This window comes from Molothrus aeneus, unplaced genomic scaffold, assembly GCF_037042795.1.
Source record: "Molothrus aeneus isolate 106 unplaced genomic scaffold, BPBGC_Maene_1.0 scaffold_43, whole genome shotgun sequence".
Lineage (NCBI taxonomy): Eukaryota > Metazoa > Chordata > Aves > Passeriformes > Icteridae > Molothrus > Molothrus aeneus.
Window position 1 is genome coordinate 1,067,965 of NW_027099100.1, and position 21,953 is coordinate 1,089,917.

At 53.3% G+C, this 21,953-nt stretch overlaps 1 protein-coding gene across 4 annotated transcripts in view; it reads left to right on the plus strand.

The window, feature by feature from the left end:
• Nucleotides 1-21,953, plus strand: part of SCRIB (scribble planar cell polarity protein) — a 141,551-nt gene that overhangs the window by 7,525 nt on the left and 112,073 nt on the right. For all 4 annotated transcript variants that reach the window (XM_066571285.1, XM_066571286.1, XM_066571287.1 and 1 more), the window contains exons 2-5: nt 18,242-18,359; nt 18,539-18,617; nt 19,980-20,069; nt 20,691-20,747. In XM_066571285.1, coding sequence (XP_066427382.1) covers nt 18,242-18,359; nt 18,539-18,617; nt 19,980-20,069; nt 20,691-20,747 — 344 coding nt within the window. The remainder of the gene's footprint in view (nt 1-18,241; nt 18,360-18,538; nt 18,618-19,979; nt 20,070-20,690; nt 20,748-21,953) is intronic.

The window sequence follows — 21,953 nt, forward strand, 5'->3', positions numbered from 1 at the left end:
CTGCCAGTGAGCTGATACCCACTTGCACTGGAAGCTGTGGGAGACACTGGGGAGAAGAGCCCATTTCTGTCCAGGGCAGGTCCTGCCCTGTTTGGGCTTGTTGCCGTTTGCATCATGGCAAGGCCCTTTGAAACCAGCCAGGTTCCAGCAGCTCCTCCATCATGGCAAGGCCCTTTGAAACCAGCCAGGTTCCAGCAGCTCCTCCATCATGGCAAGGCCCTTTGGAACCAGCCAGGTTCCAGCAGCTCCTCCATCATGGCAAGGCCCTTTGGAACCAGCTAGGTTTCAGCAGCTGCTCCTGTTTGGCTGCCGTGGCCTGGGGTGAGAGCATCCCCATGCTGTGTCCAGAGCCAGGATCCCACTGGGAGCTGGGATCCCACCACACCCAGGAGCCAGGATCCCATTAGGAGCTGGAATCCCACTGGGAGCCAGGATCCCATTAGGAGCTGGAATCCCACTGACAGCCAGGATCCCGCCACACCTGGGAGCCAAGATCCCACCAGGAATCAGGATCCCACTGCACCTGTGAACCAGAATCTGCGGGGGGCTGGGATGCCACTGCACCTGGCAGCCAAGATCCCACCGGGAACCAAGATCCCACTGCACCCAGGAGTCAGGATCGCACCTGGGGGCCAGCATCCCACTGGGAGCCAGGATCTCACTGGCAACCAGGATCCCACTGCCCTGGCAGCCAGGATGCCCCTAGGAGCCAGGATCCCATTGGGAGCCAGGATCCCACCAGGCATCAGGATCCCACTGCACCTGGGAGCCAGGATCCCACCAGGCATCAGGATCCCACTGCACCTGGGAGCCAGGATCCCCCTGGGAATCAGGATCCCATGCCAGCCAGGATCTGACTGGGAGCCAGGATCCCCCCAGGAATCAGGATCCCACTGACAGCCAGGATCCAACTGGGAGCCGGGATCCCACAGGGAATCAGGATGCCACTGCACCCAGGAGCTGGGATCCCACCAGCAGCCAGGATCCCACTGCACCCGGGAGAAGCTCAAGGCCATGCTTGTCCCTCTCTCCCAAAGCAAAAAGGGGCCTCGCAACACTAATTAAGAGCAGCTTTTAATTTCCTGGCATGTGAAGGCTGTAAGGAGGATCTTGGGGTTTATTTACTTCCATGGAAGAGTAAAGCTTCTCCTTCTAATCTCTCTGTATTAACAGCCCTTCCCTGAGAAAGTCAGGGAGCCAGGAGTGCTCTGTGGAGCCAGCCTTGGAGCCTGCCAAGGCTTGATGTGGGGTGGGCACCTCCTCTCGCTCTGGATGTGGCTCTTTCCATCCCAGGCTGTGTCAGAGCTGCAGCTGCATTTGCTTAACAAAACCAGCCAACAAACTGGTTTCACTTGCTGGTTGTGAGACTCGTGTGTGGAGCCAGCACAGCTCTGGGTGCTTTGCAGGAGCTCAGCAGCCCTGTGGGTTACTGGGACAGCTGGATGTGTGTTTGTCTCTCCAAAAGCCATGTGTCCTGCATTGCTGCTGCCCAGAAGGTAGAATAAATGCAGGCCATCTCCCCTGCACCCTCCCCTGGTGACAGCAGAGGTGTAGGATCTGTGCTGGGGTGGCAGCAGCCAAACACAGGCTCAGTCATGGAGAAAAGAGCTGATAAAACTCTTGGATATACGAACAGGGAACAGGAAAGAGGCGCACAGGTGGATTTTATGCTTGAGGTCTGGGAAAGGGAAGTGACTGTTAGCATTCAGTTCTCTGAGGTGTGTTCAGCTCTGTGGGACAGGTGTGGGGGTGCTGCCAGCCTGTGTCTCCCCACCAGCTCTGGCCTTGGAGGGGGTTCAGGTGTGTGGAATGGGAGGTGCAGAGGCAGCTGGGCAGTAGAGGGGTTTAGAGGACTAAAAAATGATGAAAATTCAGGTGGCCGTGGTTGGAATGGCTCTGCCTCTCACCAGCCCTTGCTTGGCACTGGTTTGGTACCTGCAGGGAGGCCAGAGGTGGAAGCACCTGTTCATCCTTCCTGGGTTCTTCTAAGCTCTCTGTAGGTCGCTGCTGGGTGATTTAACACCTGCCCCGTGTGCTGCTGCCAGCTGGGTTTGCTGTGCCCCTCTTGGGGCTGGTTGCCTGTGTCAGGTCCCCAGCCCCAGCTGCTGTTCCCAGGGCTGTCTCTGATGTGGCATTGCAGAGGCCCTGCCTGCTCCTCCCAGGTGTCTCAGGTTCCCTTTGGTGCTGCTGAGGATCTGCCAGGGAGAATTAGTTCATTGATGCTGGAGGTAGGGGCAGGGCTGGGTTAACCCCTTCAGCTCTCCTCTGACCTGTTCTGTGTGTTTCCTGCATTCTGGGGCCTGTTTTGGCATCTCCCTGGCAGGAGCTTGGCTGAGGCAGGGGTGGGGGCGTGGTGGATGGAAGGATGGATGCTCAGCTGTGTGCTGAGCAGGGGGATGTGGCATCACAGCACCTCTGTGGGCTCTGGCTCCTCGTTCCATTCCTGGTCCAGGGCATTTACTGGTGTATGTCTGAGCTGTTCCCCTGGAGCTGCTCCAGCACCTTCTTCCTTGTCCTCTTCCTGCTCGGGGGAGGTGTTTGGGTACACTTAACTCTTCCTCAAGACTTCTCCAGTCCCCCAGATGTGCTTTCCTGCACCCCAAGGGTACAGGCTGCCTTTGAGTCCCCCACTTTGCACCAGTTACTGGGCTTGGTCTCATTGCCATGTCCCTGAAACATTCCTAGTTTCAGGGTTAGACCTGGTTTGTTGGGGTTTTTTTGGTGGTCTTAAGGTGCCTCACTGTGCTGGAAATATATCTGTTGGATAAACCCACTTATGATTTCTGCCTCTGAAAAACACAATCTGATTGGAAACAATTGCAACAGGTTATTGTATAATACAACTTTTGGCATTTTTCCCCTCTGCTAATAGCTGTGGCATTACAGATCAGTCAATTACTTTTTTGTAGTTGCAAGTTGACCCTTCTTTGCTGAGAGGGTGGTGTAGAAGTACATGGTGTCCCTTGGCTGAATTGTGGGGCTGGTTCCCAGTGTTCCATCAGGAACTAGAGGGACTGTGAAATATGGTTTATGGATAATTAGTTTGTTATCGATAGAGATGGAGAAATTGGAATGCAAAATACCAGCTTGTGGTTCTTCCTATGTGTTCTCAGCTCTCTAGCTGAAGCTGAAGACAATGGGCATCCCTTACAATGCGATGTTTCCTGTGAAAGTTTCTGTACATTGAAGTGGAATACACAGGAAATACCCCAACAGCTTCTAGAACATGTCAAAATCATATGAATTTCAGTAACACGAAGGAAGTTTATTAATTTTGTGCATATCCACTGGAGTTCTTCAAAACATGAAACCATTAGGGTATATCAGAAATTAGTGAGACCCAAAAAGAGGCATTTGGATGATAATGGAGCTCATGAGAGAAGCACTCCTCCTTAACACCAGGACTCAGTGGGGACAAGGCATCTGTTTCATGAAAAATTAAGACTCTGAGTTATGCTGCTTTTCAATGAGAAACAAAACTAATGCCTGCTGTCATTTACCATGAAAAAATTGTCAGAAAGTACCACATATCTCCCTGACTCAACAGCTTGGTGATCAGAGGTATTCATCAAAATTTTAGAAACATCACATCCTGAATGAAAAACCAAGGAGGAGGTGATTCCTGAGGTGCAGGTGTGCCAGGGAGGGGCCTGGCTGGGAAAACTTAAATGTTCAAATCAGAAAGGGGCCGAGGTGCTTGGGTAGAAGCTGGGGTGTGCTGGGTTTGGCTGCTTCACCTGCACCCAGGATGCTCTCCCTGAAATGATCTCCACAGCTTTCTCCAGAGTAATGATTTTGCTCCAGTGCTTCTCTACATGCACAGTTACGAATTTCTTCCATGTATGTAATTTAACCAGGCAGGAGGGACCTGCTCTCAGCAGCTGGAGGAGACAGCGCTGCATATAACATCACTGAAAATGTAGAAATACTTTTTTATAATTCTCTAGGAGAATTATAGGAGATTGGCCTACTACTCTGACAGAAGGTACTTGAGGCTACACTATTTTAATGCTTGATATAGGAATACCACCAGATTAAAATGTGATTTGGATTTTTTTTTTTCCAAAAGCAAAAGCAAATTTTTTAAAGTGACTGAGGTCCTTAAAGTAGGTACAATGTGTAGTGGTTCTGTTATGGAAAAAAATTAGTCACAGAATCATTGAGGCTGGAAAAGACCTTCAAGATCGAGTCCTACCTTTGAACACTGTTTTGTCAACTAAACCACAGCCCTCAGTGCCGTGATTATTTAGTATATTCCAGTATATAAATATACTGGAATATATGAAATATATTCATTCACAGACCAAGGTGGAGGCTGTGAGTGCTGGGGTTGTACGGAATATGGCCTGCACATATTCCATTGAAATATATGGAATAATATACTGTATATATATGAATAATATACTGTAAATATAAGAATATATATATACATATATATATATACATATTTATATACTGGAATATATGAAATATATTCATATATTTACAGTATATTATTCCATATATTTCAGTGGAAAGTGCCCCTGAATGCCCCGTGCCTGCCACAGGCAGTTCTGGTCCTTCCTTTCTTGCCCCATCCCACTGCACAGACCCAGGTGGGGGCTGTGAGTGCTGGGTTTGTGCTGAGGGCGCCTCTTCACCCAGCCAGAGGCGGCTGCCGCTGCCGCTGCTGCTGCCGCTGCCGCCTCGTGTGGAGGATCAGCGTGGGAGCACCGATCACTCCCCAGCCTCGGCAGCAGGGGGATGCTGGTTGTGGTGTCTGGGTTTAATCCTGGCTCAGGACTGCCCTTCTGGGGTTGGTTTGTTGTTTCACCTGGAGCAGGGGCTGCTCCCTGCTCCTGGCCGTGTGCTGTGTGCCCAGCAGCTGCTGCCCCGGCCCCTCTGAAGGGGACAGCATTCCTCAGCCCTGCTGCAGCTGCCAAGCCTTGGCTCCCAGACAGTCGCTTTGTCTTCGCTGGAATGTATTCCCAGCCCTTGAGTGCTTTTAGATTTTGGCAGTGCATTCCTCAGGGCCCGATTGGGGTTAAATAGTCGGAAATCCGCCGGGCTGCAGGGGAGGGCCGTGTGGGGCTGGCAGGGAGCCGCCTGCTGGGGCTGCCCTGCTGCTCCGCTGCCTCCAGTGTGGGCAGGAGCGTGTGGGGCCGCTCCTGTGGCTGCCCCAGTGCCCCTGCCCTGCCTCACCAGCCCCTCTGTGCCTCTCCTGCTGCGGGCACACAAGGAGCGTCCTCTCTGTCCTCTTCTCCGTGCCCTCTGCCATGGCTCTGGCTGCAGAGCTGAGCCTGGCTGGCATGCCAGCAGTGTCTCTTTGGGACTGAATTGCCACCTTTCAGGTGCTGGTGACCGTGTGCCTGCAGCCACAGTCACTAGCCATGTCCCTCATATCTTCCCCTCCAAGTTGCGTCTTCCTCCTTGATTTTTTCCCCTGCTTTTGCAACATCTGTGAAGTTAGTTTTGGCCTCTTTTGGTCCTTTGCACTGCACCTGATTTCCTCCCAGACCACTTTCTTGTAGTCACTAAATCTCTGGATTTTCTGGGGGTTTTTTGGTTATTTTTTTTCAATTGCATTTCATTTGATCATATCTCCTTTCCAGAGTCTCTTTTCTATTTCACAAGATCCCATTTCAAAGATCGTTTTGTTTCCAGGCCACAGTTCACTAGCCTGGAACTAGTTCAGGATGTGGCTGTAAATGCTGAGGAGGGGAGAAGGAAGCCCTGGTGGGGTGGGACAGCTGGGAAGGTGTGGTGTTGGGGGGCAGCTGGTCTGTGTCCAGTGCCTGAGGTGGCTCAGACCAAGTCCCCAGGTAAAGGACACCTGCATGGTGGCTGTGGTGCCCTCTCTGTGGCACCAGGGTGCCCCTGGGGCTGCTCTGCTGGAGCTCCACACTGATGTTCCCACCTCTCGGCAGTGTGATAGCTTGTTTGACCTCAGCTCGGGTTAACTCAGTTATCCTCATCAGATTTCAGTGATTCTTCTTGGATTGAGCTATTCTGGGAAGAACCATTGCCTTCCTGGTTTCTGTCTGTAGGGAGAGGTGTCTCTTGGGTTTGCTGCACTGATGTTACCTGGAGGCACTGGGCTGTTGGAGGTGAGTCCTGCTCTGCTGAGGGAGCTGTGCAGCCTCTGGAGCTGGGCCTGGGCTGCCCAGCCATGGCACACAGGTGTGGCAGGTTCTGTGGCCTCACCTGTGCCATGCTGCCTCTGAGCACTGGGAAGTGCTGGGTTTCACCCTAGAGCTGATCAGCTCCTTGCTGTTTTGCTTTGCAGTCACTGCTTCCAGCTCCTCCTGACTCTGTCGCAGGCTGGATTCCCCCAGAGACAAGGCACTGGCACAGGTGTGAGATCTCTCAGCACACCTGTGGAAGGAGGGCCCCAGCTCTCTTCACACTTCACCTGTAGGTGTCTGAGGCAGGCTGGGTGTCCCAGTGCCCAGCTGTGGAGCATGCAGCAGCTCTGCTTCCTCCAGGGACAGGAGGAACATGCCGAGCCTATGTTTAACCAGGAAAATAGAAAGGAAACACAAGGCTCAGATGCATGAGCTGGTTTTGCTGCCAGCATTTGAGGAGCTGCTGTGTTGCAATGCTGACAGATGGATGGACAGACACCTCCTGCCTGCAGTGCAGGGTCCCATGCATTCATCCAGCCTGGAGACAAACTCAGAGCTCATCCAGGAGCCCAGCCCATGGTGGCATGGGAAGCAGGCCTTCCTGCTGGTGAATCACAAGGAACATTGTAATTATTTTCCTGCTGCACAGTCTGATTCTGCCTTTAATTAAACATGTGCTGTCCTGCTGGAGGCAGGGACTGCTCCAGCAGGGCTGGACAGGTGGACTTGAAATTCTCTGAGGAGAAATGAGGGGTGAGGAGACTGAGGAGCACCTCAGCATGGGCACTTCCAGGGCTGAAGGGTTGGCAAAACCTCTGCCTTGGAGCCCCTTGGCTCCTGTTGGAGGAGTGGTCACACAACAGGCACTCTGGGGTGCTCAGTCCCTGAAGAAAATCACATGTTACCAGCACTGCTGGCCCAGGGCTGGTGTCTGGGGCAGCCTGGCTTGTCACAGGTTGTTTTTGAGGAAGAGGAGTGTGGGAGAACAGGTTGTAAAAGAATAGAGACGGTGCTGAAGGCAATCTCACCCCTGATGAATTGCAGCTGTACTAATTACCAAAGACTGGGAACAGCCTTGCCCTTAATAGGCCACAGCTGTGTCCAATAAGGATGGGTGTTAGAAAAGAGGGGGTTAGCTGTCTGAGAGTCCTTCAGAGTCAGAGTTTGCTGGCTGTGCTGTGAGCAGGAAGGGTCAGGATGTGCTGTGAGGGACAGACAGGGTCGGGTGGCTGTGCAAGGGACAGGAAGGAGGTGGCTGGTCCTGCAGAAGGAAGAGGGAAGGAGAGAAGGAGGCAATGTTGTGTGGAGCTGCCCAGGAAGTTTACAGAGAAGGTATGAAAGCTTTTTTCACTGTAGGATAATAAACTGATGGTGCTAGTTAGTTTGAGTCTGCTGTTAATTGGTGCCAAACACCAGCACTAATAAATGGTGCCCCACGTGAGGAGAGGATACCTACAAGAGAGGAGGTGTCTGAGCCCTGCTGTTTGGGCAGCAGAGCTGGGAGCACCATGGTGGTTTGGCTGCAGGAGCAGAGTCTCTGTCCCATTCCAGAGCCAAGATTGTGCTTGTGGTGTAGAGTCTGTTCCTGATTGCAGCTGTGCAAATTGTCACACCTGGTTCCAGAGCCCTTGGCCTGAGTGTGACATTGCTGTGGCTGTGGTTAAGCTGGTGCTTGCCTCCTCTTCCCCTGACACATGTCCTGCTCTGCTCCAGCAGTGCTGCTGTTTGTTACCTGCAGAGGTTCTGCACTGGAACCTGCCTAAAGCTGCTTGGCTGGGGGAGGGATGTCCCCAGAGCCTGTGGGGACACTGAGCAGCCTCCCCTTTCCTCTCTGCTGTTGGCTGGAGGGTCCTGGGGCCAAGGCAGCTCCAAAAGCTGTCTGTGCTGAGGACTGCATGGCTCCTTCTCCACAGAAACTGGTGGAGTAGCCCAGCTGTCTGTCTGTCTGTCCTCCTCTCTGTGTCTTCACCGATGGGGATGGCTCTGGTACAGGTGAGGACATGAGGTGATGCTGGGGAGCAAAGACTCCCCCATGTCCTGGCTCCGATGGCATGATCAGATTAGGCACCAGGTGAAGGGAGAGCTGGAGCTTAGCCCTGGTTTGGCCAGAAACCCTTTTTTTGTAGCCTCAGGAAAACAAAGGTTTGGACAAGAGTGGTGGTGCTGACCTGGGAGGGGGGGATCAGCTCGCATGCAGACACATTTGGTGTTTTCCAGGTGCCGGGCTCAGCAGCCAGACGCTTTCTGTGTTTCCTTGGCAGTGCAGATGCGTCTCCTGCAGGTGGGACAGGAGCACCCAGGGCTGGTGTTGCCATTGTGGGCACAGGGATGGGCACGGGGCTCGGTGCTTGCTGCAGGCACCAGCAGGCTGCCAGGGGAGCTCAGTGCCTCTGTCCCTGACCCTGCCAAGCTCCATCGGGGTGTTCCAGGCCTGCAGCCCGTTCCCCCTCCTGCCTGAGCAGCTGCAGCAGCCCCCTGGGCCAGCGTGGGGGTGGCTGTGGTGGCCCAGCACTGTCACCCCAGAGCCAGGCTGCCTCTCTGTCCCCAGTCCTCATGGCTGGCTTTCCAGGCCTGCCCTTGGGACTTGGCTGTTTCTGGGAAACGGCATGGCTGAGTGGTGGCTCAGAGGGTTTGTCCTGAGCCTTTTATCCATTGTCCTTTCTCCTTTTTTCATTTTCCACCTCTTGGTCTGCCTGAATGAGTGAGTGGGGGGCGGACCAAGGCTCTGCCGAGCATCAGCTGCAGCAGGAGGGAGACGTGGGGGTGGTGTCTGAATTCCTGGCATCGCTGGACACTGTGGTTCTCTTAGATCACCTAACAGCTCCAGCAGCCCTTTGTTCATGTCCTGGGGCTCTGCTGCAGCCTCAGCACTCTTGCTGGGAGCTTCACAGACACGTCACATCAGCTGGAGAAACACAACTTGAAGGCTTGGTCATGGCAGAGAGGGCATGGAACCTGCTGCAGACGGTTCCTTAAGGACAGAGAATGGGCTTGGAAGGCCTTTGAGATTCTGCTGTGTGTGCATGTCACATGTGCCTCTGATGTGTGTGACTGCTGTGTGTGCATGTCTCATGTGCCTCTGCTGTGTGTGTACATGTGTGTGACTGCTGTGTGTGCGTGTCTCATGTGCCTCTGCTGTGTGAGTACATGTGTGTGACTGCTGTGTGTGTACATGTGTGTGACTGCTGTGTGTGTCACATGTGCCTCTGATGTGTGAGTACATGTGTGTGACTGCTGTGTGAGTACATGTGTGTGACTGCTGTGTGTGCATGTCTCATGTGCCTCTGCTGTGTGAGTACATGTGTGTGACTGCTGTGTGAGTACATGTGACTGCGGTGTCTGCATGTCTCATGTGCCTCTGCTGTGTGTGTACATGTGTGTGACTGCTGTGCGTGTCACATGTGCCTCTGATGTGTGAGTACATGTGTGACTGCTGTGTGTGTCACATGTGCCTCTGCTGTGTAAGTACATGTGTGTGACTGCTGTGCGTGTCACATGTGCCTCTGATGTGTGAGTACATGTGTGACTGCTGTGCGTGTCACATGTGCCTCTGATGTGTGAGTACATGTGTGACTGCTGTGTGTGCATGTCTCATGTGCCTCTGCTGTGTGTGTACATGTGTGTGACTGCTGTGTGTGCATGTCTCATGTGCCTCTGATGTGTGTGTACATGTGTGTGACTGCTGTGTGTGCATGTCTCATGTGCCTCTGATGTGTGTGTACATGTGTGTGACTGCTGTGTGTCACATGTGCCTCTGATGTGTGAGTACATGTGTGTGACTGCTGTGCGTGTCACATGTGCCTCTGATGTGTGAGTACATGTGTGACTGCTGTGTGTCACATGTGACTCTGCTGTGTGAGTACATGTGTGTGACTGCTGTGTGTGCGTGTCACGTGTGACTGCTGTGTGAGTACATGTGTGTGACTGCTGTGTGTGCATGTCTCGTGTGCCTCTGCTGTGTGAGTACATGTGTGTGACTGCTGTGTGTGCGTGTCACGTGTGACTGCTGTGTGAGTACATGTGTGTGACTGCTGTGTGTGCGTGTCACGTGTGACTGCTGTGTGAGTACATGTGTGTGACTGCTGTGTGTGCGTGTCACATGTGCCTCTGCTGTGTGAGTACATGTGTGTGACTGCTGTGTGTGTACATGTGTGTGACTGCTGTGTGTGCGTGTCACATGTGACTGCTGTGTGAGTACATGTGTGTGACTGCTGTGTGTGCATGTCTCGTGTGCCTCTGCTGTGTGAGTACATGTGTGTGACTGCTGTGTGTGCGTGTCACGTGTGACTCTGCTGTGTGTGCATGTCACAAGACATTGCTGTGTGTGCACACCCTGCCCCAGGTGCTGCAGCTGACCTCTCTCTGAGCAGAGCTTGGACTACCTGGGACAACAGGTCCCTCCCAGCCTCTCCCCCTGCGTGGCTCTGCATTGATCTGTGCTGCAGGTTGCCTTTTGGAATGAGCTGCTGTCCCTGACAGCCTGTCCCTCCTCCAGAACCTTTTGCTGTTCTGGGGCTGTTGGCTCTCCAGAACATCCCCTGCTGTCTGGACATGCCCTGCAGCTCTGTTCTGGAGTCTGCAGGGCCTGGGACGCCTGCCTGGTGCTGCTCCAGGCTATGAGGACAGGTTCAGTCTCTGGGGCAGGGCAGGAGGTGCCTGCTGCAGGTTTGGAGCAGGACAGTTGTTTCCCCATGCAGGGAGTGAGGAAGGGGTGTAGGGGGATACAGTATGGGTAAATGAAGGTGGTATAGAATGTAATCTTATCCCCAAATTACTAAAGATTAAGAGCAGGCCTGATGTTAACAGGCCACACCTGTAGCAAATAAGTAGAGTGTTATAAAAGAGTGGATTGGTGGGAGCTGGAGTCAGTTGGCTACTGCAAGGACAAGGAAGAGTCGGTGCTAGAGGAGCTGCCTACAAGAAACATCAAGGAGGTATGAAACTGGCAATATGGAACCTTTGCACTGTAATGACAGCACAGGGGTCCTGTTGTCCCTGCTCAGGAGTGGCTCGTCTCTTTATCCTGATGTTGGCCAGTGCCTGTTCCAGTGCCACCCATCCTGCTGCTGCTGCTGGCCCATCATGCCACACAGGGTTATGAGGGCAGAGGGTTGTTCCTGGCTCAGGTGGGCATCTCCTTCCTCCTGGGAGCACTCTGCTTCCCTGTGGACCTGGAGCTGTGCCCTGCCCGAGGTACAGGCACGCCTCGTGACTCCCCAGGGACAGGGACTTGGGTGCCTGTGCCCCTTGCTGGCTGGAAAGCTCTGCCATGGGTGTTGGGCAGCCTGGAGAATCATGTGCAGGGTCAGCCGCGGGTGCCTGGGGCTGCCCAGGTGTTCCCCTGCTCCGCAGGAGCCAGAGGTGAGTCTGCCAGGGGAGGCTGTGTGTGCTGCTACCAGTGTGTCTGGTTTCCCAAACCGGCTGAGCCTGTTCCTGTTTCTGTGGGTAACCCCAGTCCAGCCCCGTGTGGGGTGTGGGAATGTTCCTGGGGCAGGACTGGCCTCCCCTCTGAGGGTGAGCGTGGCTGGGCTGGCTCTGCCCCACAGAATCACAGAATAATGAGGTTGGAAGAGACCTCTAAGGTCATTGAGTCCAACCTATGCCCTAACACCTCAACCAGACTATAGCACCCAGTGCCATGTCCAGTCTTTTTTAAACACACCCAGAGATGGTGATTCTACCACCTCCCTGGGAAGAGCATTCCAGTGCTTTATATTCTTTCAGTGAAAAATTTCTTCCTAATATTCAACCTATCCCTTCCCTGATGTAGCTGGAGACTGTGTCCTCTGGTTCTGTCAGTGCTGCTGGGTGGAAGAGACCGACCCCACCTGGCTACAGCCTTCCCTCAGGAAGGTGTAGAGAGCAAAAGGTCATCTCTGAGCCTCCCCTTCTCCAGGTTGAACAGCCCCAGCTCCTTCAAACATTCCTCAGAGGGTTTGTGTTCTCCTCCAGGCTGAACACCCCCAGCTCCTTCAAACGTTCCTCACAGGGTTTGTGTTCCTCCTCTTCTCCAGGCTGAACAGCCCCAGCTCCTTCAAACATGGCTTGTGTTCCTCCTCTTCTCCAGGCTGAGCACCCCCAGCTCCTTCAAACGTGCCTCACAGGGTTTGTGTTCCTCCTCTTCTCCAGGCTGAACAGCCCCAGCTCCTTCAAACATTCCTCACAGGGTTTGTGTTCTCCTCCAGGCTGAGCACCCCCAGCTCCTTCAAACGTGCCTCACAGGGTTTGTGTTCCTCCTCTTCTCCAGGCTGAACAGCCCCAGCTCCTTCAAACATTCCTCACAGGGTTTGTGTTCTCCTCCAGGCTGAACAGCCCCAGCTCCTTCAAACGTGCCTCACAGGGTTTGTGTTCTCCTTTTCTCCCGGCTGAACACCCCCAGCTCCTTCAAACGTTCCTCACAGGGTTTGTGTTCCTCCTCTTCTCCAGGCTGAGCACCCCAGCTCCTTCAAACGTTCCTCACAGGGTTTGTGTTCCTCCTTTTCTCCAGGCTAAACAGCCCCAGCTCCTTCAAACGTTCCTCACAGGGTTTGTGTTCCTCCTTTTTTCCAGGCTAAACAGCCCAGCTCCTTCAAACATTCCTCACAGGGTTTGTGTTCCTCCTCTTCTCCAGGCTGAACAGCCCCAGCTCCTTCAAACATGGCTTGTGTTCCTCCTCTTCTCCAGGCTGAGCACCCCCAGCTCCTTCAAGCGTTCCTCACAGGGTTTGTGTTCCCAGCCCCTCACCAGCCTCATTGCTCTCCTCTGGACACTCTCAAGCATCTCAACATCCTTCCCAAACTGAGGGCCCAGAACTGGACACAGTGCTTGCCTGCTGCAGTCTGACCTGGAAGGGCTCATTTTGGGCACAGCTTTGGCTGTCACCCTGTGATCCTGCTGTCAGCACTGGGTATTCCTCTTCCATAAACTGATGCCAAATGCAGTGCTCTGGATCAAGAGGCTCGCTAATAATTGCGTGGGGCTTTCATCCTTTCTCGCTCCTGCATAGATCAGCCAGTTGGAACGGGCCCAGAGGAGGCCACAGAGATGATTAGAGGGCTGGAGCACCCCCCAGTGAAGAAAGGCTGAGAGACCTGGGATTGTTCAGCTGGGAGAAGAGAGGGCTCTGGGAGAACTTACTGAGGCTTTCAGTACCTGCAGGGGCTGCGGGAAAGCTGGACAGGGACTTTGCACAAGGACTTGGAGGGACAGCACAAGGGAAAACAGCTTCCCACTGCCAGAGGGCAGGGATGGATGGGATATTGGGCAGGAATTGTTCCCTGGGAGGGTGGGGAGGCCCTGGCACAGGATCCCCGGAGCAGCTCTGGCTGCTCCATCCCTGGAAACGTCCAAGGCCAGGCTGGATGGGGTTTGGAGCAACCTGGGCTGGTGGAACGTGTCTCTGCCCATGGCAACAAGTGGGACTGGGTGGTGTTGAAGGTCCCTTTCTTCCCAAACCTTTCTATGGTTTGGCACCCCAAAACTGCCATCACATAACTTCCAGTCAAAACAGAGTTCAGCACTGAAAACCCAGTTCCAGGTGTCTCCATTCTCCAGTTTAGGGGGAAAAAACCCACCCTGTGACAAGGACAGGATGCAGAAAGGAAGAGACAGGTCTGTAGAGGGGAGCTGTGGGACTTGTGGGTGTGTAGGGATTGTGGGGTGTCACTGGGCAGGGTTTGGCTCACGAGGAACCCCCAGATTCTGCTGGTTCCATCTCATGGGTGCTGTTGACCCCCTCAGTATGTGACTGGCAGCAGCAGCGAGGGGTCTTTGAGGGGTTTTATTGGTTTCACAGAGGCCTGTGACCCACTGGAGCCAAGAGGCTGCCCTGGGGGGATCTTTATTTGGTGGAGCCAGGGGCCCAGAGGCGTTTTGGGCCATCCCCCATGGTTTGAGCAGCCTGCCCTGCCTCATCCTGATCCTGTCCTGAGCAGGAGGCTGGACTGGAGATCTCCCAGGTACCTTCCAACATGAATTATTTCATGTATATCATGGGTGGTATGCAAAGCATTGGAAGGATGTTATATCAGGTTATAGCTCAGTCTGTTTTGACTGAAAAATCCATGGGTCTGGGTTGCCTTTTTTGACTTTTTAGAAGACTGAAGTACCTGAATTTAGTTTCAGAACTTAGCAAAAACACTTGGATGTGTTTGCATACATTTGGCTCTCAAGGGGCTGCTGAGGGAGGATGTTACATCTGAAAACCCGCTGAAGCCTGAATTTCACAGTTTTCTGCCTTTTTTTGCAATGTTGTCATTTTGTGGAGCATTTCCTATCTGTTGGCGTATGGTTTCTTACAGACTCTTTATACCTGTCCCTAATTAGTGACTATTTCATATATTTCCAGTTGGCTGCACTGTGGCTGCTCTGGGTGTTGTAAGAGCTCATGTCCCTGAATTTGAATTGTAGGACAGTTTTGTAGCTGTTTTCTGCCTTATCTACCCTGTGAATACTCCCATGCTTCAACAGAGAATATCTTTGTAATGCACCCTGCTTTGCAAAGGCTTTTTCCCCCAGTTACACCCAGCTGCTATTATGTTGGTAACCCCTAATCTTTAGCTTTTTTTTGTTGTTTGTTAGTGATAACTTCCATCACACTCTGAGCTGCTGGAATATTCCTGTGCTGATTCTGGATTCATGTGTGCTGGAATATTTCTGTGCTGGTCCTTGTGGGCTTTGGGCTGCCAGGAAACAGGGAGAGATTGGGCTTACCTTTTTTCTTTTTTTTCTTCAAACTTTTATTTTTAATGTACTCTGAGTCCAGTTTGGACATTGAGGGACCTGGGTTGGGCAGATTTGGTGGTGTTTTATTTTATAAATCGGAAAATGTTGAAGCTGGGGGAGTTTCTCTTTATTTGAGATATTAAATGTGGTGCCAAATCCAGGGGTTTGCTTTGTCAGCTCTGGGAATTGGGGTAAGCTTTGATTAGCAAAAGGGATAATTGCCAGTCTGCAGAGACGTGTAATCAAGGCTTCACTCTTAGTTCTAGTAAGAATTTTTTAATCAGTTTGTTCTCACTTTCAAGTGTCACAAGTGAATCTCCTGTGCAGCCTTTGCTTTGAGTTGTTGGGCTGAGCTGAAGTCTTCAGCTCCCAGAATACTGAGCTGGAAATGACGTGGAAATTCATGTCAGAGGCAGCGTTTGCAGCTCTTGGTCACATCCTCTTGCCATCTCTCTTTGGCAAATGTAAATCCTGCATTCAGGCACGAAAACACTGTGATTCTCACGTTTGTTTTTCTGGCTACCCCTGATGGCTGTTGGCTGGTTTTACTTTTTTTTTGTCACATCTAAATGTTTTGTTCAGTCCAGTGTAAGTGATTCTGCCAAGTGGGACGCAGCTCCTGCAGCTCTGCACATGGGCTGTGCCCAGCTCTGGCAGTGCCAGGGGGTTTAGAAACCTTTATTCTAAGAAAAAGGAAGGAGTTTGGAGCTGCTGCACCACGCACAGCCTGGGTTTATTCATTTAATAAACCTAACATCATTTAAAAGTGTGGAGATGTGTTCTGAGGCCACCTGTGCCAGGGCAGCAGTGCTGCAGCCTGGGCTGGGGTGCTCAGCCCCTGTGGTTATTTTCCAGTGTGCAGACTCTGGCAGGCCAGCACCATGTCTTGTCTGGAATTTCCTTGCATTCTAAAATTAGGAGAAGGCTCTAGGAAACAATAGCAAATCAAGTCTGTAAACTCCTGCTCCCCTGGACCTTTGTTGTCATTTAGACTTTCACCCACTTCCTTTTCACTGAGCTGGTCTGCATTAGATAAACAGAGTTAAACAGGGCCACTGATGAGCTGGTGAGAGGGGTTATTTTTTAAATTTATTTACTCATTACACAATTATTATAATTCTTTAGGACATGAGAGGTGTGAAGTTCCCATCAGTGCTGTTGGTGCCTGGTCACTCCCCCTGTGCAGAGTGGAAGCAGGACAGCAGCAGGGGCTGTGCTGGGGTTTGTGCCCCTCAGATACACACCTGTGCCCAGCAGTGTGTCCTGTGGGGCTGGGAGCTGCAGAGCCTTGGGTGTGTGCAGAAACTGCTCCAGGTACACCTGCAGAGCTCCTGGTTGTCGCTGCAGGAGGGGAGCAGCTCGCTTGTGCCCTGTGCATCTTCTCAGGGTTCTGCTTGCTCCTCCCTTGTCTGCTCTGTGCTCTCATTTTCCACAGTGTTGGGGGTCCTGGGGGTGCCCCAGCCCTGAAGGTACCTGCAGGAGTTCCTGGGGAGCTCTGCCCAGCAGCTCCTGTGCAGGTGGGCACCAGGAGGGGCACCAGGAGTTCCTGGGGAGCTCTGCCCAGCGGCTCCTGTGCAGGTGGGCACCTGGAGAGGCACCAGGAGTTCCTGGGGAGCTCTGCCCAGCGGCTCCTGTGCAGGTGGGCACCAGGAGTTCCTGGGGAGCTCTGCCCAGCAGCTCCTGTGCAGGTGGGCACCAGGAGTTCCTGGGGAGCTCTGCCCAGCGGCTCCTGTGCAGGTGGGCACCTGGAAAGGCACCTGGAAAGGCACCAGGAGTTCCTGGGGAGCTCTGCCCAGTGGCTCCTGTGCAGGTGGGCACCTGGAAAGGCACCAGGAGTTCCTGAGGATCTCTGCCCAGCAGCTCCTGTGCAGGTGGGCACCTGGAAAGGCACCTGAGGAGGGAGGTTCAGAGCCTGCTCTGGTTTGGTGCCTGTCAGTGTGGGCTGCAGGAGGAGCCCTGACTCTGGCTGTGCTTTGGGACCTCAGGATGACCCCAGGGCTGCCTCTCCTGCGCTGCTGTGACCCCTCCCTGCCTCTGCTGAGGACAAGCACGGGGTGATGTAATTTAGACATGGCCTGTGCATGTCCCTGCACAGACCTGAGTTTGTCCTCGGTCGCTTGTGAGTGTTTTCTGCAGTGGCCCCACATTGTTGTTTGTTGTTCCCAGTGCTCCGAAACACTCCAGGAAATGCAGCAAACACCCCAGCCCTGGTTCCCATCCTGTCCAGGAGCTGACCTCTGGCAGTGGTTAGAATCAGCTGCAGTATGTGGTCAGTTGATAATTACAGTACATTGTGTTTACTGAGCTCGCTGGGGCTGTGGTGACTTGGAGGAGTGATTGGTGGATCCTGGAATTAGCCATTTGCAGCTGATGGACTCCTGGGAGCCCCAAGGGGTGTGTGGAAAAGTCAGATGTTGTGAGGGCCCTTCCAGCCACCATTCCTATGGCTGTGGTGTTTCTAGAAAGGAGTTTTTGTGCCTTGTCTAGTTCAGTGTTACCTGGGGCCGTGCTGACAGCTCACCTGTGCCTTTTCCACCTGGCACAAGCCTGTCCCTGATGGCGTGGGGACCTGCCCCTGATGTCCTGACCAAGCGTGCTGCACAGCAGCAGGGACAGCTCTCTGGGCTGCTGCGTTCCTTGTGTTTCTCCTTTGTTGGCCCTTCTGGACCTGCCCCACAAATTCAAGTGTCTGCTGCAAGCTGCTCCAGGTGACTTCCCTGTGGTGCTGGGCTTCAGAGCCTGAGGGGAGCTGTTATGTAGGAAACAGGCAATGTGTGATCTGTGTCCTCTGCAGGAGGGAGGAGAGCAGTGGGGTCCCAAAAGCTAAATCGGTGATCAACCTAAACTCATTCATGCTTTTTTTCTTGTACCCTCATCCCTTGTCACCATCATATTTTCTGAAAAATCCCCTTGCCCAGGATTCTTCTCCTGGGAAGCTGAGAAGCCTCAGAGAAAAATGAAAACAATAATTATCTGATTTGCTTCTCCTGTGTTTTGCTGCTTTGGAATGTGTTTGGACATTGTTTACCAACAGGTGGTTACTTCATTGGTTTCATGTGAATTGTTTTTACTTATTGGGCAATTGTGGCCAAGTTGTGTGAGGCTCTGGAGAGTCATGAGTTTTTTGTTAGTATCTTTTAGCCTTCTGTCTGTATCCTTTCTGTATTCTTTATTATAGTATTCTTTAATATAATATAGATCATAAAATAGTAAATGAGCCTTCTAAGCACGTGGAGTCAGATTTGTCACTCCTCACCTTTGTCGGGGCACCCCGCAGGTACAAGAACCCCTCGTAGCCCTTCATGGGGGTTCTGATCCACGCAGTGACTGCCCCTGGTGGGATGGGGTGCTGGGTGGGAGCAGGCAGGTCTCGGGGGGATGCTCTGGGTGTTCCCCAGAGCTGCTGCTGACCCTGTTGTGTCCCTTTGTCTCAGCCTTTCTTCAGGCTCCTGAACCTGCGCAAGCTGGGCCTGAGCGACAATGAGATCCAGAGGCTGCCCCCCGAGGTGGCCAACTTCATGCAGCTGGTGGAGCTGGACATCTCCCGCAACGGTGAGGCCAGAGCTGGGCAGCAGCAGTGCCCAAACCCCACAGTGCCCCCGGGCTGGGGAGAAGCTGTGCCCTTCCTTGCCCTCAGCACTCCTCTGCTCCGACGTGTCTCAGGCTGCCACCACTACCTGCTGTCCCATTTGCTCAGGCCTCTTTTGTTCTTTCACCTGTTTTTTTTCCAGACATTCCAGAAATTCCTGAAAGCATCAAGTTCTGCAAATCCCTGGAAATCGCAGACTTCAGTGGGAATCCTCTCTCCAGGTAGGAAGGCACGTGCACCCCGTTAGTCCAGCTGAGAAGGAGAAGTGGAATTGCACATTGTGCCTGGCTTTCTCTGATCTTCATCTTGTAATTGCGTCCCTGTCAGGCCAAGGCTGGGGTTGCCCTGCCTCTTCCAAAGCTGCAGTGTCTGCTCTCCTGGCCCTGGAGAGGCTCCTGTGCCTGGAAGTGTTCCTGGCACTCTCCTGGCACTGGAACACTTGGTGGTGGAGGAGCTGGTTGAGCTCCATCCTCAGGGCCTGGGGCTGTGGGTGATGAGCTGCTGTTGTGCTGGTGCCAGCAGTGAGGACTTGTGTCCTCTTGCAATGAGTTTGTCACTCCCTTTGCACTGGTCACAAACCAGAATGCAGAGCAGAAAAAGCCTGCATGCCATCTTCTGCACCCCAGACCCCCTTTTGGGCCCCACTCTCAGCCCTTTTTGCCCCCTCTTAGCCCCTTTTCCACTCTCTGTTACTCAGAACTGAGGACAGCCATGGTTTGTACCCTTCTTCCCTCAGTGCCCAGAGCTGTGCCCAAGCAGGAATTGTCTTTCAGTACTCTGGAGCTTTTAATACATAAATTTGGCATTCAGTGTGGCTCCCCTGCCTCAGTGAGCCACGTTTCCAGGCACTGGTGTCATGCCGCAGGGGTCCCTGCAGGTGCCACTGTGGCCCCAGCTGTCCCTTTGTGCTCAGGGCAGGTGCTGCCCAGGTTTGAGGCACATTTGGCTCTGCTCCCTCTCCTGGTCCCAGGCCCTGCTGGAGTGGGACAGGCTTCCCTCCCTGTTGGTGACAGTCCCTGTACCACAGGAGTGACCAGCACTTCTGCAGCAGGAGTTACTTGTCAGAGCTTTTTCTGCTCAGGGTTCAGATGAGTTGGGGGGTGGGTTCTGAGGGGGCTCTATGAGCTGCCTGTGGAAGCAAAGGAATTTCCTCCAGGAATTTCCTTCCAGGGTTTTTCCCCTGTTCTGTCACACCTTGGGTGTGTTGTGATGGTGCTTGGCCCTGGGGAATGCTGCAGTGTCATCTGCAGGGATGCCCTTTGTTTTGGGCACTTGGAATGCTTGGGAGCCCTCCTTTCCTCAAGAGTAAGTGCTCCCATGGCATGGTTTAGTCTGGGATTTGTGCTCAGGTACTGCAGGGCTGGGTTTGCCATCCTGGACAGGTAATGCCTGGTGCAAGTGTGTTTTGTGGTCTGGGAAGCAGAGCTTGTCCTGGATCAGCAGCCAGGGTTGGTGATGGTTCCTGTTCTCCTTTCCACACGTTGATGCCAACTGGGATGAGATTGGCTTTGGTGGATCTAAGTGTTTTGGGGCATTCTGTGCTTTGCACACAGCATTAACGGGGTCTGTTCATGTTCTCACAGGCTGCCCGAGGGCTTCACCCAGCTCCGGAGCCTGGGCCACTTGGCCCTGAACGATGTGTCCCTGCAGAGCCTCCCCACTGACATTGGGAAGTGAGTATGGCCTGTTCTGGCAGCCCCTGGGGAGGGGCTGGGCTGGGGACACCTTGCTGCTGGCACCAGGACAGTGGCAGGACCTGGAGGGACAAGCCAGGTGCAGCTTTGGGTTGTTAAAAGAGCTTCCTACTAATCCCAGCTGCTTCTCCTGCTGGGGTTTGTGGCACAGCAAGGATTGATCCAGTCTTCTCAAATCCAGTTTTCCCCTGTGTTCTGAGTGCCCATTTGCCCCTTTCCAAGCAGGTGTGGGCTGCCTGATGACGTTTGATTCAGATTTATGCTGCTGGCCAGTGGCCTCCTGGGGTGCAGTGCCTCTCCCATGGGGTTTGCCTTTCCTCATGAGAGGGGTTTGACCTTTTTGGGCAGACAGTCCTGTTGTGGCAGCGTGTTCCTTGTCCTGAGTGTGAGCACAGTGTTGTTCCTTGTGGCTGCAGCAAGCACCCGTGTCCACCAGAGCCATTTTCATCGTGTTGCTGTTCACATCTCCATCCACGTGTGCACATCCATGCATTGCACAGGACACCAGGGGTGGTGCCAAGGGAAGGGACATGAGCAGCCCCTTGTATCCCTGAGCCCTGTCCAGTGAACCTGGCTTTCTTGCTCCCTTTTCTCTTGCAGTTTGGCAAACCTGGTGACTTTGGAGCTGCGTGAGAACCTGCTAAAGACTCTCCCCACGTGAGTGTCTGTCTGGGGGCTGCAGGAGTCTCCTGCCTGGTCCTTCTTGCTGGATTTCCCTCAGGGACCAGTGCAGGCACCATCACTTGGCTTGGGAGGGCTCAGGCTGGGCACAAATAGGCTGCACCTTGCTGGATTTCCTTAAATTGGGGTGAGGAGGGAGAGGATGGTGCAGGCCTGGAGAGCAGCAAAGGATGTTCAGAGCCTGTACTCAGCCTGTGTAAGGATTGATTCAGAATAGGCAGGGTTCCCAAAAAATGCTGCTGGAAATAGTGAGAACCCCATTTTTCCTGAAGAGGTGGAGCAGGCGATGGATTCTTTTGGAAAGAAAGAGAAAACTGTGGATGGGGGTGTAGGAGGAGCTCTGTGCACAGTGAGGTCCAGGATTTGAGGAGCACAGCTGAAGGGTCTGTTTTGCTGCTGACATCTGTTCTGTTGGATATCCCTCCTGGTTGTTCTGGATGGGATACCTGCCTCCCCTGCAGCAGACAAAGCTAAGCCAGCAAGGGAGAAGAGGTAAGTGTTGTTCCTCATGCTGGAGTCAGGCATAGGGATGAGTTCCTGGCAGGGAACATGGTTCATGGTGGAGGTGGTGCTCTCAGGTGGATGCACGTGGAGAACTGCCCAGTTGCTACTTCAGTCTTTGCTCTGGCCCATCAGAGTTTGCTGAGTTTCCTGCCCTCCAGCAGCTCTGTCAGCTCATTTCCTGCCTGCTTATGCATCCCACTGATGATTCCCCCAGCTTTCCTTGGGTGTCACTGACAGGATTCTGCTGACTCCTTTTTGAGCAGCAGTTGTTTTGGGGCCACCTGAACTCCTCAGTGAAGGTGTGATGTGTGCGGCTGTTGTCACCTGTCCTCAGAGCTCTCTTACAGTTCCTGCAGGAGCTCAGTTTGTCTGCTGGCACTCCCCCCGTGGGAGCACAGATAAGAATCACAGATGGCCTGGTCTGATGCCAGCCAGCACATCCCTTGTGCCCAGCAGTGGCTCTGTCACAGAAAGGTGACAGGAGGGGACAGCTGAGGTGGTCCCACGTGGAGTGTCACCACAGAGGACAGTCTGGGTTAGAGCTCCTTATCCTGCAACCCCAGGATGGCTTGGCTTGGAAGGGACCTCAAGGCTCATCACGTTCCAGCCCATTATTGCCTTGGGCAGGGACACCTTCCAAGGTGCAGGGAGTTCCAAGCCTCGTCCAGCCTGGCCTTG